Source organism: Crocodylus siamensis, chromosome 5 (assembly GCF_052110815.1).
Source record: "Crocodylus siamensis isolate JL-2025a chromosome 5, ASM5211081v1, whole genome shotgun sequence".
NCBI classification, from domain to species: Eukaryota; Metazoa; Chordata; order Crocodylia; family Crocodylidae; genus Crocodylus; species Crocodylus siamensis.
The window spans coordinates 29,301,360-29,316,842 of record NC_143399.1 but is presented as its reverse complement, the minus strand read 5'-3'; the positions used below and the strand labels follow the sequence as shown (position 1 = coordinate 29,316,842).

Here is a 15,483-nt window from a genome sequence, read left to right as displayed (position 1 = left end):
CCCCTGTACCAATTATACCAAGAGGCACCAAAATATTTAATATTAAATGATAAGGAGATGTTTCCCCATCCAACTGGCAAAAAGAGAATAGCATTATGATGGAAAATAGTTATTAAGGAATGAGGGATGGTGGCACCAGAATGGAAAAAAAAATCCAAGCATTTTTATTCTTATTATTACTGGTAGTAGTATTACAGGGTCAGTGGCATTCTGATTTCTACTCTCGATCATCATAAAAAAACTTGGATTGACCCCTTTTCCTGTGGTTCAGTTTCAGCATCGCACAAGAGGCATTTAAAAAATATTTTGGTGAATCAAAGTTTGAGGTCAGTGTTTAATAAGCAGCTGTAATCTTTTCTGAAATATTGTATGCTTCACAACGACCAAAATGCCAAAGCATAATACCTCACAGCTTCTTTAAAAGTACAGGTCTTCTGCCAAGAGCAACCACAGCACTCAATATATTATTTTAATAATGAAAATCACAAGTATGAGAAAGCAAGCTGTTGTGGGGGGAAAAAAAATCATTTAGGTGAAAGGGTAACAAACAGTAAACACAAGGATAATGCAGCCCTGGAGGGAAATACGCATATGAATGAAATTTGTGAAATTGCTTAGATGCCTTTTTAGAGGTAAAATAATTATTTTAGTTTTATAAGTTCTAGTACCTACAAAATATTTGCAGTTTTACGCCATGAATAATGTATAATATAATATCTACTTACTTGTTCATGAGACTGTTATTCCATTAGGGGGGTTCAATTCAGACAGTTTAATATAGTACTTTAACTTTTACAAAAAAGATTGAAAGGATAAAGATGCAATTCAATGCACTGTTCTTCCATGTGTTTTAATTAAAAAACACAATTAAAATTGTTCTTTCTTGTATCTTTTTGCAATCTTGAATTGTGTATTTCTTGAAATGTCCAATGGTAATTTCCAGCTGCTGGAATAGCTGTCAGCACTTCCTATTAGATAAGCTATATCAGGATTTTATTGTGCATCCATTTTATCTTATTTTTAAAATAAAAGATATATGTACAAGTAGTAATGTATGCGAGGGTAGGCATTACTGAAAGCCATAACCAATTAGAAAACAGGCGGCAGAAATGCAGATAATAAAGTAAGGCATTTTATTTTAATCCATGGACCTAAGGTCCATGCTGAACAATAAGAAAAGCCCACAGTAGTTACCGCATTACCCGAATCCAAGAAGACTGAATTTAAGATGAACCCCCCACAATTAGATTCCATACATGGAACATTGTAAGTCTGTTATAATTTGTCATGTTTAGAATTAATTACTGGAGAGCCATCTTAAATTAGTCTTCCCTCGTACCCCTGCAGTGAGGAAAACAGCAGCAGGGGCAGCAAGCAGCAGGGAAAGCAGCAGTAATGAGGGGGGAGGAGGTAAACAGCCTTAACCCTGCCCCTTATGTCCCTCCCCTCCACTTGCTCTGGTGTCTGCCCCCCAGCCACTTCGCCCCTATGCCCTCTTGCCACTTAGCCCTTCCTCTGCATCTTTACCCCTCCCACTTGTTCCCTCCCTAGTGCCTGCCACCCCCTTCACCCTCCTCCTCCACCACTGCTTACCATGCAGTAGCCCCAGCTCTGGCCCTGGCCAGAAGCAATGGCAGTGGCAGTGGCAGCTCCAGCTCTGGTCCCAGACTCATAGCAGCTCTCCTGTACTATCCCCTGCCACCATGCCATCTCCCCTGTACTGCCTCCCTCCTTCACTGCAGTCTTTCCTTTGTGCCACACCACACAGTCTGTTTATGCGCCCTCCCTGCCACATCATGTGGTTGTCCCCTGTGTTTTCTATCCCACAATGCATGAGCCACCTCAAGTCACCTTGGCCCCAGCCGGGCAGTAGTGACAACTCAGGCCCTGGCCTTGGCACTCAAATCCAATACAAGGTTTGATTTCCCTATTTAATAAGGGGGGAGGGGAAAGCTTCATCTTGCATTTGAGTAAATATGGTGCTGCTGTTCATGCAACACAGCACACAATGATGTTGTAGATCAGGGCTCTGTTTTAAGTTTGAGCCTTAGGTTAGTCTTATGAAAAGCAGACTTGCCAGATCATGGAAATGTATTGAAAGTCTAAGGACCAGGAGAGTGCATTTTGCAAGGTCTTAGATAACTGTCTGAGGGGAGGACTAGAGGAACAAAAGGGTCAGGGAACATGGGCATATGCCTGCACTACTGAAGTCGCTGGCAATTTTGTTCCTCATTTCAGTCAGGGCAGAATTCAGTTCTAGAAGAGAAACTCTCTAAAACATACTGTTTTCATGTATGGGAGGGTTTTTTTTAAGTGGCCTCAACACTTATCACAAGAGTGAAGGCTTTAAAACTACAAATCATGGCGTATTAAGAAACAAATTGAAAAAAAAGATATGGTGAAAGTATGAGAGTAAAGGATACATCACTGCAAAGTAATGGAGCTAGACACTAGTTGTGTGTTGCTATTTATTAGATGCCATGTTTTTGGAACCAGACCACTTTGAAACCTCTCCGCTGCTAAAGTGCATCATCACAAGTTTTCAGAAGAAAAAGCTGGAATTCCCAGAAAGATGCTCTCCTGTCACCCAAACATGGACTAATATTTCAGACTTGTGAAGACTGTCACAAAACAAGAGTCAATTCTTTGTAGAAATGTAACAAAATTGTATTAAAAACCAAAGACAATACTGCTCAACATTTGGAGGCAATTCAGTGTCTGAAATTTTAAAAATGTACAAATGTCAGATTTTGATCACTAGAGGGCAGTAAGATCCAAGATGGATCAAAAGAATTTACTTAGGGTATGGCAGGCTACACAACTATTCTGTCTGAAGAAGTGGAGCACTTATCAGGTTCAAGATGCTTTCCTAAAAATGTTGTACATGTGCTCTCTATCCTGAGTAAGGAAGCTAAACCATGGCCATTTAGCAGCTGTTTCATTCCAGTGTGAGCTGTATCAGTTTAGCTTTGTTTACTTTAGGATAGGACTACACAACACAGTTACAATGCATGAGCTGACAGGCACCACAAAGAGTAATCACTCTTCATTTAAAAGAGATATAATTGTTGAGTTTGCCCACAGTTAAAGTCACTACACAACCAAAAAACCAAAAAACAATACAAATAATTGATTTTTGAAGGAAGTACGTTAGCCATTTTATATTTTTAAGAATACAAAAATTACAGACCATTGTAAACTAGCAAATCCTTGGGTAACTTACTTTGCAAAATCCAAATAAGATATATGTCCATGATAAAACCCTGGTTTCATTTCCTTCCAGGAAGTTACATTCTTCACAAATCGCACCTTGAAAAGTAGACAGCAGTAAATATTCCAATACTACTTTGTATGGCTGAAGTTTAGCCTAAATTTGCTCTCTTTTCAATACATATCCACATAAAGCATTGTGATACAAATCTCTCAGTATGAATGCCAACAAACATGCGACTAACTGAAAAGTACAATTTACAATGGCTAAGTCATTTTAGACGTTAATGCATTTAAGAATCAAAAACTAATCAAAAAGAGAACAAAAGTAATCAGAAGGACAATTCCAAGACGGAAACATCTAAAATATGAGTAATAAAAATAACGTTTTTGGATGGCTTCACGGATGTACTGTTTGGAGAAAATAAAGAGTTCCTTCAACAAGAAATGATGCTTGATGGATCTGATGAATCTACATTCAGTTCCTTAAATAGTCTTAAAGAGTATATCAAATTTACCATAACTAAAAGATATATATGTATTCTTTTTCCAACAGTATGGAATAAAACACTGATTTTGTATGTTCTTCTTTATTGGAACATAACCATCCAAACTGATGGTCCACTTATGCAAAAGGAGCTTTTTAATATTTTGGGAGAACAGCAAACCAGTATTGCAACACTACATTCAATATAAGCTGTGGCTATGTACTTTTCTGGAGCTTACTTATGGGTAAAATTCTTTCAAGCCTAAAGGTTTAACATAATCTAAATCTAAATCATGGTAAGGCATGGAAGTACCCCTTAGACAACAGCTAGTCAAGTCCCAAGCAGATCTTGACAAAACTTTACAAGGGCTACAAAGAGACCTTACATTCCAAAGATTCAGTAAAAAAATAAGAATAAGAACTCACACATTTCACAATATGATCAAATCAACAAAAGCAGTTAAGCAAATCAAGTTGAGGGAACTGTCAGATGTAACAAGCTATTTGTGCATCTTGGGTAGCAGTAGCCACTGCCAATCTTGTACCTTCTCTAAGCCGGCACCTGGGGCTAGTGCTGTACTTGCTCTAGTTATGCACTACAAGGAACTGCATGATACTGTACTACTGAAGGTGCTCAATGAACCGCACTGGTATTGAATTTGTTGTCGGTACAACTCAAAATGTGGATTCACACAGACACGATTTGGAATCTGGTAACTCAGGGACATCTCCATGCATTGTCCAGATGAAACCATACCTTGAAAATGTACTCCTGGGCTAGGGACAGACATTCAAAAAGACCAAGCCTGAATTGATTCAATCTTTGCAGGTTAGTCTAACCTGCAGAGACTGAACCGATTTGCAAGTGGATGGACATTCACTTTTCACTTCAGAAATGCAGGCACATGACTGAACTGGCTCAGGCCAGAAGCCTGGGGGTGCTAGAGCAGCCCTCCCTTCCTTTCCACTGGGAAGCTGAGCTGGTGGTGGGAAGGGGAGGGGGCACGGCCAGGCCCCAGCAGGCCTGGGTATAACTGAGGAGGGGTTTAAACCTCCACCTTGGCCTGCAGGGTTTGGAGGGAGAAGGCAGAGGGAGCGTGGCCAGACAGGGGCATGGCTAGACTCCCATGGCAAGGGAGGAGGAGGAGGAGGATTGCCATTTCCATTGTCGCAGCTCCCTGACAGCCGGGAGCAATCTGAACATACAGCTCCACTACCCTGCCGCAGAGGAAGGACTCTTCTCCCTCCTCCTCCTCCCTCTCCCCTGCTGGGGGGTGGGGATGGGGACTCTGTGCAGTGCTGCCCAGCCTCAGGTGGGGAATCTTCCCCCTCCCCCGCTGTCGCCATGGGGTGGGGAGGGGGCTGTGTGGTGCTTCCCAACCTGGGTGCAGGGAGTGGTTGTCACTGAGCCACAGCTGTTAGAAAGGGCCTCGCCCCTGCAGCCTGGGCTCAGCCCTGGCCATGGCAGCTACATGATGAGGCCAGCTCAGTGACAGGGAAGCTAATCCCTGTCAGTGAGAGCTGCCTGGCCTGGTGTGCATGGGTGGCAGCTGGCCAGTCAGCGGGCTAACCCAGGCTGGCTCAGAGGTGCCTCAGGGACTCGTGTCCATAGCAAGCCCCCATGGCAGGCAGCTGCCGGTGCCTCTGGGCCAGTCTGGGTAGCCTGCAGCCTGGCCAGATGCTACCCATGTGCGCCAGGCCAGCATCGCAGAGCTGCAGCCAGCCCCACTGTGCGGCTGCTTTGGCTGCGGCTGATCAGGGTCAACCTGGGCTGTGGGGGCAGGGCCCTTTCCAGTGAACATGGATCAGTGACAGCCAAAATCTAAATCTTGGCCTCAGATTAATACCATCAGGAAAATATGCCTCAAGGTGCTGTAACACTACCAGTAATGTTATATTCAATTTATACAGGTTCACCGGGAAAAAAAATCCAAAGAACTGCAAATTCGGGATCTGATTTTTGAAGTCAGGAATGTGCATTTGAGAGATCAATTGAGACAAACAATTTAGATAACCACATCTTTATGAAAATCAGATAACTGTACATGTGACAAGTCCTTATGTATTTTTCAGGCACTTGCTCATGTACTTATTACTTCGAATGTGAGTGCAATCTGCAATCACATACAATTGATTTGTAAACCAATGCCTTGGCTTCTACAAAATATATCCTGGATTTTTAAAAAAGGGATTTAAAACAGGGACAAACTTTGCTTTTTGAATTTTGCAATACCCAGGAAGACAAGAAATAGAAATGAACCAAAAACCTGATGAATAGCAAATCATACCAAATACTCTGGTAGTGTAAGGATGATGCTGTAGCCATGATGGTCTCATAAAATACTTTGTAATATACCTGTCTTTGGAATTTACATTGTACGCTGATATTTCCTAAACAAAGTTTATGTTACTTTCCATTTTAAAAATTGCTTCATTTTGAGTTATATAAATGTGGTGAGCTGAAAACCAAAACAAACATAGGCAGATGATATATTATATAAGCATTTACCACTGCTATGCCAATGATGGTCAGTTTTAATTTGCCATGTCCCTCCTATTCTAGTCTAGCCAGAAGCAAATTTATCACAAGGCCTAGGGACAGAAGTTATACATAAACCAGTTTCAGTGATCAGAAACTGGTTTAAACCTGTAACAGAACAGAAGTTCAGTGCACATAAACTACTTTCAAAATGGCCCAAACTGGTTTAAGCTAAACCTGGTTGAATGTAGTATCAGACTTAACTGGTTTAGGTCAAACTGGTTTATGAAACTTCTGTCTCAGACCCCTTCCTGGTTCAAGTTAAATCAGAGTCCCCCAGCATGCTTTGCAGCCCTGGGCTGGGCTGTGCTATCTGCCTCTGGTCCCAAGCCGGAACAGCAAAGTCTGACTTATTGGCCCTCTCAAGCAAACACTGGTTGGGGTTTGGGGCCAGAGAGGTGGGGGGCTTAACTTTCCCTTCCCCTGAGTACTGAGCTGCCCTACCCTGATAAACTTACTGCTGGCTTTGACTGTGGACTACAAATCCCAGAGGCACCTGGAAGCAGACACAGGAAGTGATGAGCAACCATGCAGAGTCCTGTTTCTGTGACCGTGGACTGCACATCCCAGAGACCTCGGGGGCAGCAAGAAAAGGAAGCAAGCACACAACCCATGCTGGCTATGTGCCAGAGAGCCATGCTCTAGTGCTCCCCAGCTTCTGGCTTGAGCCACTGCAGGCCTGTGGCTGCATTTCCTGAATCAAAAGTGGATGTCTGTTCATTTGCTTATTGGTTCAATCTTTGCAGCTTAGACAAACCTGCAAAGACTGAATCAATTCAGCCTTGGGCTTTTTGACTGTCTGTACTTAGCCAAGTAGTCTAGTAACAATTAAACCTGTTAAAGAATAAAGTGCTAACTCTCTTCCAAAGCATATTTAATTCTAATTATAAAATGTATTTAATATGGCTTCTATATCATGACACCTAATTCCATCAAGTCCTCAGTTTGTTTTCAACAGCATCTATGTCTTCTTCATGTTTGTTTCCCCCTCTTTAAACACTCAAAATGCCACTCTCTCTTGAATACTGCTGACCAAAAAATAAGGTATAAAATGTAATCAAAAGCAGTGAGGAGGCCAACAAAAAAAATACCATTTCAAATGCAGCTTACCTGATCTTGTAATGACATAACAGGATTATTTTTGGTTGTATTGATATGCAGAACATGGTACTTGTTCCTTGCACAGAGGTCATATGCTATATTTGTGAAGGACGTGCTTGCAGTTTTAGGTACTCTGTTGTAAATGATCACCACATCATCTTCTTCATCGAGAGTTGCATCTGGCCGAGGGCCATCTATTGTATGACGTTGCTCAATTTCTCTAACTTCATGTCTCGCAATAGCCCTTTCTGTGAAAAATACAACACATTAAGCTCTGAATAATGTAGCAGATTGAATTTTACAGTAACGCTGTCCTTAGAATTGAAGTGGCAACACAGTAACAACATTTGTTTATGATAAAGAACCCACCATATACTAATTAGTTTTAGCATTTTGGGTTAAAACTTTTACCATTTAGTTTAAGATACCTAATCATGCTCAGATAGAATATATTGACTGAGAGCTGATCCACACTTCAAGGATAAAGATTATAACATTAGAAGAAACTACCCTCTTCTCTTTAAAGAAGTACCTAATATGTTTTATCCAGATGGTAATACACAAATTCTGCAGGGCTGTCGGATAACACACATGATATTAGGTAAAAGGAATAGCTAGCTCAGATATTAGAGTCTAGAATATGAATTTTCCAAAACAGCAAAATCATCAACCATATATGGTTGAGTCAATTAACTGTGAAGAGGCACTGAAATTTAGATAAAACTGATGTTGTGCTTATTCCAATTAAAAAACTCCCAAGTGAAAAAATATTACAATGAGCAGCTTTGCAAAAATCCAATTAGATTTATTAATTTCAACTATGATAAGAACAGAGACAGGAGAAGGTTATGCACAATTAAAAATTAAGGTGAAAAGTGATCCTGAATACAAAATATATATCAAACACAAGACAGAAAAAGAATTTAAAAAAACCCAAATCCTGTTAAAGGCATGCATTAGAGAAGGGGGTAAACTATTAATAAAGGGCAATATTCTAGGAGATGGTTCCCTATTAAAAACATAAAAACCCTTTTGGGAAAAAAAAATGCAGATTTTTCTGGCACGAATGTATCTTCTCCTACTGCATAACAAACATTTCATGACAATGTAGGCAAGCCAGACAACTTTTTCCCAGCCACTATGTAAAACCAGAATCAGAATCTGATTCTGATAAGAACTTTAACTGTACATTTTATAATCCAATGTGGTAACAATAATGCTTGACCCTTCAGGTAGTTGAAGGCTGCTATTAAATCCCCGCTCAATCTTCTCTTCTCCAGATTAAATATGATCAGCTCCCTCAGCCTCTCCTCATAAGTCATGTGACTTAGCTCCTGCCCCACTTTTGATGCCCTCTGCTGGACTCTCTCGAATTTATCCACATCCTTTCTGTAGTGGGGGCCCAATACTGGACACAGTACTCCAGATGCAGCCTCACCAGTGCTAAATAGAATAAATAATCACTTCCCTTGATCTGCTGATAACACTTCTACCAATGCAGCCCAGTATGCCATTAGCCTTCCTGGCAACAAGGGCACACTGTGGGCTCATATTCAGCTTATTGTCCACTGTAACCCCTAGGTCCTTTTCTGCAGAGCTGCTGCTGAGATAATCAGTCCCCAGCCTGTACTGGTGCATGGGATTGTTCCGTCCTAAATTCAGGACTTTGCACTGTCCTTATTGAACCTCATAATATTTCTTTTGATCTAATCCTTCAATTTGTCTAGGTCTCTCTCAATCCTAACCCTACCCTCCAGCATATCCCCTAGCTTGGTGTCACCTACAAACATGCTGAGGGTGTACTCTATACCATCTTCCAGGTCATGGATGAAAATATTGAACAAAGCTAGCCCTAGGACTGACCCCTGGGGCACTCCACTTGATACTGGCTGCCACCCAGACATCGAGACATTGACTATTACCCTTTGAGCTTGATGATCCAGCCAGTTGTCTAGCCACCTTACAGTCCATTCATGTAACCTGTACTTCTTCATCTTGCCTGAGAGAATGTTGTGGGAAACCATATCAAAAGCCTTGTTAAAATCAAGGTAAATCTCATCCACTGCTATTTCCTCATCCACAGAGCCAGTCGTCTTCTCATAGAAGGCAATCAGGTTGGTCAGGCATGACTTGCCTTCAGTGAATCCATGCCAACTGTCCCTAATCACCTTCTTTCCTCAGCTCATGCCCATTTTTTCCATTTCCAGGCACTTATGGAAACAGCACTTGGGGAGTAGGGAGCTCCCAGCTCTCCAGCTACCACTTCCATGTTCACGGGGGATGCAGCTGGGATGCTCCCTACTCCTCAGCTTCAGGGCTACCCCTCACCCACACTGGCAGCTGGGGTTTAAGGAATTTTATGCCCCATTCCCAGAATTGTGAGATCTGCCAAGCATGTGTAGTATGGCAGAACATGTGATTTGGGGAATGGGGCATAAAATTCTTCAGATCCCAATTGTGCAACTGCCTTAACCTCTCCCGGCAGCCTCAATGTGACCAAATGAATGAGTCTGTTTCTAATTTGGCGAAGCAGTTTTAATCTCATTTGTGACTGAAGTCACCTTGTTTTGACTTTAAAATTACCTTATTTGCAAAACGGATGAAGGAAACCTTGTCTTTCTCCTAGTTTACAAATATGAGGAACAGGTCAGCTGCTGGAGATTTAAAACAGCGATATGAGAACATATCACTAGTATGAACCTCATAGGCCACCGAGTCCAATCCTTGTGCCTTCTCCTTATGCCAATGAGAATTCATGGAAAGTTTCTCTGTTCCTTTTTCCTAGCTCATATATGCATGCAATTTTCCAAAAGATATAGGCAGGTGTTGCTGGACCATCAAATATGTGATTGTTATGAAGGATATATGACAGCTGGGATATTTACATTAACCCTTCTCTTATCCCATTATTTCCCTACCCACCTCTTCTTCCCTGAGTCTGTCTTCAATATGTCTTTCTCTTCTGCTCCTACTAGCTCAATCTCTTCTTTATTCTGTTACTTAATCTCTACACTGTAGTCCAAACATAAATAATTTTAAAACATTCAGAACTATCTCGCTGTGCACACTACTTGCCTATAAAATCATATATTACAGTTCTCAGGCATTACCATAAAATTTCCATCCTACTCTGTTACAATTTGCCAAGTCTTGTTTTAGATTACAAACTCTTTAAGATAGCAACCGTTCTTTTCATGTGCTCATAAAACACGATTCATTCATATCCTCAATCCTCACTGCAGTCAATAAGCATCCCCACACTATCATTAAGCAAAAAAATGAAGTAAAAACATATATATCCTCTTCCATAATAAGCTGAGTCCTGAACAAAGTACTTCTGACAGTACTACAGCCAGTGAGTTATGGACATGTAGCACCTGACTGGATGAACTAACTTGGGTGCTGGAAAAAATGTAATGACATTAGCACAGTATTCTGTCTATACTGATACAGCCTTCTTCTTAGTAGGATAATTAGTCCATGCAGAGTAGCATATTAATACACCTATACTATTTCTGGCATTTAATTGAGTTCCTTTACAGGTAGCTCATTTTTTGCTGCATTCCCCCTCCCCCCGCTTTCTTTCCTCGTTGTCCCTCTTCTCCCTCATCACCCCACTGACAAACTTCTTAATCATTGTTGAAAGTGAGTAGCAACAACTTTGCATGTCATTACTCTGAAGATGCCCACAAAAGTAGGACAGCTGATAGTTCCTTCCTATGTCTGCCAGTATCAGAAAAGATGTGGCACTACTAAACATGGTACAACAGCCATACACAGACACAATGATCCACCCTACTTCACACGTCCAGAACATTATGGAAGTAGAACACCATCTCAGAAGACATTGATGAAACAGAAGTCATCAACAAACTCTACACAACTGCACATGAATATGAGCAGGGTTTGCATTGCCAATGCAAAGAACTTCAATAAGTTTTGAGTGTCCTGAAAGGAGATAGGATATAGGTAGTAATCTCCACAGGAGATAAAATCTTTAAAGCAGAGGTTCCCAAACTTTTTCTTACTGTGTACCCCCTCTAGATTTACTAGCTGTCCGTGTACCCCTACCAGCATGTTTTATATTTTAACCCCTTAAATGCCAACTACTATTATAATGAAAATTAAATATGCCATTACACAACTTCTCCTGAATACCCCCCAGAGATGCCTTGCATACCTCCAGGGAGTATGCATACCACAGTTTGAGAACCCCTGCTTTAAGGACTTGGAAAGAAAAAAAAACCAAACAAACCCAAACACTTTTGAAGAAACAGGAAGAGGGTTAAAAGGAGGTAAACTCAAGCTGTCAGGCTTGCACAATGCTGCAAGTAATTCTAGTCTACAAGTTTGAAAAACCAACCAGGATATTCAACCTTGAGCGAGCCAAAGACGAAGATAACTAGATCAGTGAAGTCATTTTTGAAACAGAAACATAATGATAAGCATGAGGTACAAAGCCAGCATTCATGATTAGACATGGCTGGGAGAAACATCTGAAGAATAGTGTGGAGGTACAGTCCTAAAGGTGCTACGTAGCCACTAAGAATGCGAGAACAAAAGAAGAAATTAGAATAAGGGGTCTTCCCAGAGAAGGACTAAATACTTCTGCCAGTGTTATTTTAGAAAGAAATGAGAAGTTTAGAGTAAACAGCCAGAGGGCAGGGATGTATGCATAGTTTTTATACTATTTTGTTTCCTCTAACCCACACATTTCTACTTCATAAGTGCCTCTTATTGCTATATAAGCAGTGTAGGGCTGTGCAAAATGGTTGTGTTTCAATTCAGTTTCAGATTTGGCCATTTTGGGGGACAGTAATTCATTTAGGTGTTTCGGATCACTGTCCTGTTTTGTTTCGGCCAAATCTGTTTTGAATGGGCTGCAAGGGAAGCTTCACACAGCCCTACTCAGCCAGGCGGGGCTTGGGACCAGGAGCTGCAGAGCCCCAGTGAGGAGCAGGATGGGGCCATGGGTGACTCATCTGGGGGAGGGCTGCTGCCCTCCCTGCAGGAGAAGAGACCCCTATGCAGATCTTTGATTCCTGTCACGCCGGGTCGCAGGGCAGGGAAGCGGTGCAGAGCAGCCAGCAAGCCTGGTGGTCCCTGCTGCGCGATCTGGCTCCACAGGTAGCAGTGATTCAGCGCTGCATTGGGTGGAGAGGAGACCCCAGCGTGGATCTCTGCTTCCTGCGGAGCCAAGTCAGAAAATGCCAGCTTTTAGTTCTCATTCTTTTTAACTACAGAAAACTACAGTTTTTACTTGAATCTAAGACAAGGTTTCTGCCCACCAATCAGGAAGACCCTCAATCTTAGATTTGTGTATGAAGTGTATTTTGGGGGGCGGGGAGGGGGGGGAGGAAGGGGTTAGGTGGTTGCTGCAGGTTGGACTCTGGCCCTGAGCCTGGGTTTGGGCCAAAGTCAGACCCACAGTGGCCTCCTGCCCTTCCCCCCTCTCCCCACTATTTGCCCTCTGTAGCTTCTGTTCTCCCCTTGGCCCTATCTCCCCATTCCCTGTCAGATGAAGCTTGGCTCCGGCTTGGGCAGATTCCCTCCCAGGCGTGGAGTACAGGGAACCTCCATCCCCTGCTTGGCCAATCAGCAGCAGTGCCTTCATCTCCACCCTCCAGCTCATAAGAAAGTCTCTCAAATGACAGTCCTAAAACTCAATTGTGGTTAAAAGGACTTGTTTACACAGAAACTGGACTGGTTTAACTCATCAACGCAATTTATTTCTTTTTCAGCTGTGATAAATTCTGCAGACCAAAATAATTCCCCTTGGAACATGTCCACTGTCCCATTGCCTTCATTTAAAAAACTTGGCTCTGTAATTAATACTGTTAACTAAAGAGATGCAAGCCAGATATTAAACCAGAACAAAGACTGTCTTCATACAATTTTGAACTAGTTAATCTAAAATGTTACAATCATATCTATGGTAAAACAAATACAACTTTGACTACAGGTCTTGCTCATGATTACTTAATACATAGCTATGTTGATACACAAGAAATATATTTCCAGCTCCCGTTCTTTGATGTGCCAGCTCTTAACATTAAATAGAATAAAAAGCAGTGAAACCTTTGTGTCATTAAAACAAATAGGTATGATTCAGTTCATAAAAGAAACAGATCAATTCAGTCCCTTTTAAGAGAAGAACTGCACTTTAAACCTATTATGGAAGCCTGCAGCCTCAACCTTACATTCATTTTCCTTTTCCGAACTATAATGGAAAAATTATTCCCTATCTTTAGTGAAAAGATCTGTGTGTCTTATGTGCAACACCTCATTTGATTCAATAGGAATCTGAGCACAAAATAGGTCAGATATGTAGCATAGAATGAACAAAAGATTTTTTTGTCCTTCCCCAGCAGAATGGACTAACTGCTGGAATCTGGAACTTAAAACACACCATTGATGAAAGACATCAGAACTACATGAAGCTAAGAAGATAAGTCTCCTTGGTCTAAAAAACCATTTAAAAGAATTTAATAAAAAAATTAACTATTGAATCTAAATTGCAATTTTCTTTAGAAATGCATAACATTCCTCCCATGTTGAAAAAAAACCTTTTCAGTCATGGAAGACTAAGTTTACAATAACTGTTTATTTCTAACTGCTAAATACATACAAAGTATTATGACATCACACTAACTTTAAGCCGTTAACACACACACCATTGACAGCACTAGAACTAAATATTACAAAAAAATCTTACATTTCTCCTTTTACAGCATTTTTCACATTAAAAGCTCAAAAGGGACAACTTACATTTATTTTTGTTGTGCACCTCTTCCTGCCTTAATAGTTTCACAATGTTTCAGAGTAAAATTAAGACTTAAGGAGACTCCCTTTCTCTTTGAACCTATTAAAATTAACTGATGAAGTGAACTGAATAAAAGCAAAAGTACTTAAATGCCTCATCCTTTTTTCCACCTTGTCCCTCTCCCCCCAGGTCTAATTGTTTGTCTGAGAATATTGCTTAAGTTCCCTTTTTGTATGTTTTGTTCATTCTCTTCAGTCTTTCCCCTTCTTGCTCTTCTCATGTACAACACCTAGGACTTCCTCTCAACTTGTGCTCCTGCAGTTAAGGAAAGAACCAAACTGCTGAAAAGAATCCAATTCAAGAGCTCCCTGGGCTGTGGAAGGAGGAAGATACGTCTAGCTGAATTTAGTATCAGACTTAACTGATTTGGATCAAACCTGTTTATGGAACTTCTGTCCCATACCCCTTTCTGGTTCAAGTTAAATCAGAGTACCGCAGCATCCCAGCATGCTTTGCAGCCCTGGGCTGGGCTTTGCTGTCTGCTCCAAAGAGCAGGGCTGGCCCTGCCCCTCTGCTCCCTAGCTGGGGCAGTGAGGTTGGCTCACTGGCCCCTTCAGGCAAACCTGGCTGGGGTCTGGAGCCAGGGAGGGGGTGGGCATTAAACTTCCCTTCCCTTCCCTCCAGTACACAGCTGTCCTGTCCTGCTAAACTTACTGCTGGCTGCAACTGTGGACTACAAATCCCAGAGACACCTGGAAGCAGGAAGTGATGAGCAACTTTGAAAGTCCTGCTGCTGTAATTATGAACTGCAGATCCCAAAGACCCCTGGGGCAGCAGGAAAAGGAAGCAAACACACAGCCCATGCTGGCTATGTGCCAGAGAGCCATGCTGTAGTGTCCCTCAGCTTCTGACCTGAGCCACTGCAGGCATGTGGCTGCATTTCCTGAATCAAAAGTGGATGTCTGTTCATTTGCTTATTGGTTCAATCTTTGCAGCTTAGACTACCCTGCAAAGACTGAATCAATTCAGCCTTGTTCTTTTTGACTGCCTGTACTTAGTTTAAAGATCTACAGAAAGCAAAATTAGAGTGGTTAGATAAGGAATCTGACCAGCTGAGGCTGGGCCTCAGCTTTGTTTCCACTCTGCTATTTAGCAAATTAAGCAAGCAGCTGGTAGCCTGAAGCAGGAAGCAACTCTCAAGCTGTTTCCCTGCCCGAGAGCTACATTAAGCCTGACTGGCTCAAATAACTCATCAGAAGCAGATCTGAGGCTCAGATTCCATTCACCCTCTGGAGAAGGATAGGAAATGAGCAACAGCTTATAAACCAAGTATTTTCCATATTCACATGACAAAGGTAATGTCCTGATGTGCTTTTCAAGTTA

At 41.7% G+C, this 15,483-nt stretch overlaps 1 protein-coding gene across 1 annotated transcript in view; it reads right to left on the bottom strand.

The window, feature by feature from the left end:
- The window catches only part of HS2ST1 (heparan sulfate 2-O-sulfotransferase 1), a 157,549-nt gene that overhangs the window by 13,291 nt on the left and 128,775 nt on the right, over positions 1–15,483 (bottom strand). Inside the window, exons 2-3 of the mRNA XM_090048534.1 lie at positions 7,347–7,585; positions 3,224–3,309 (exon numbers count right to left, since the gene is read on the bottom strand). Coding sequence (XP_089904660.1) covers positions 3,224–3,309; positions 7,347–7,585 — 325 coding nt within the window. The remainder of the gene's footprint in view (positions 1–3,223; positions 3,310–7,346; positions 7,586–15,483) is intronic.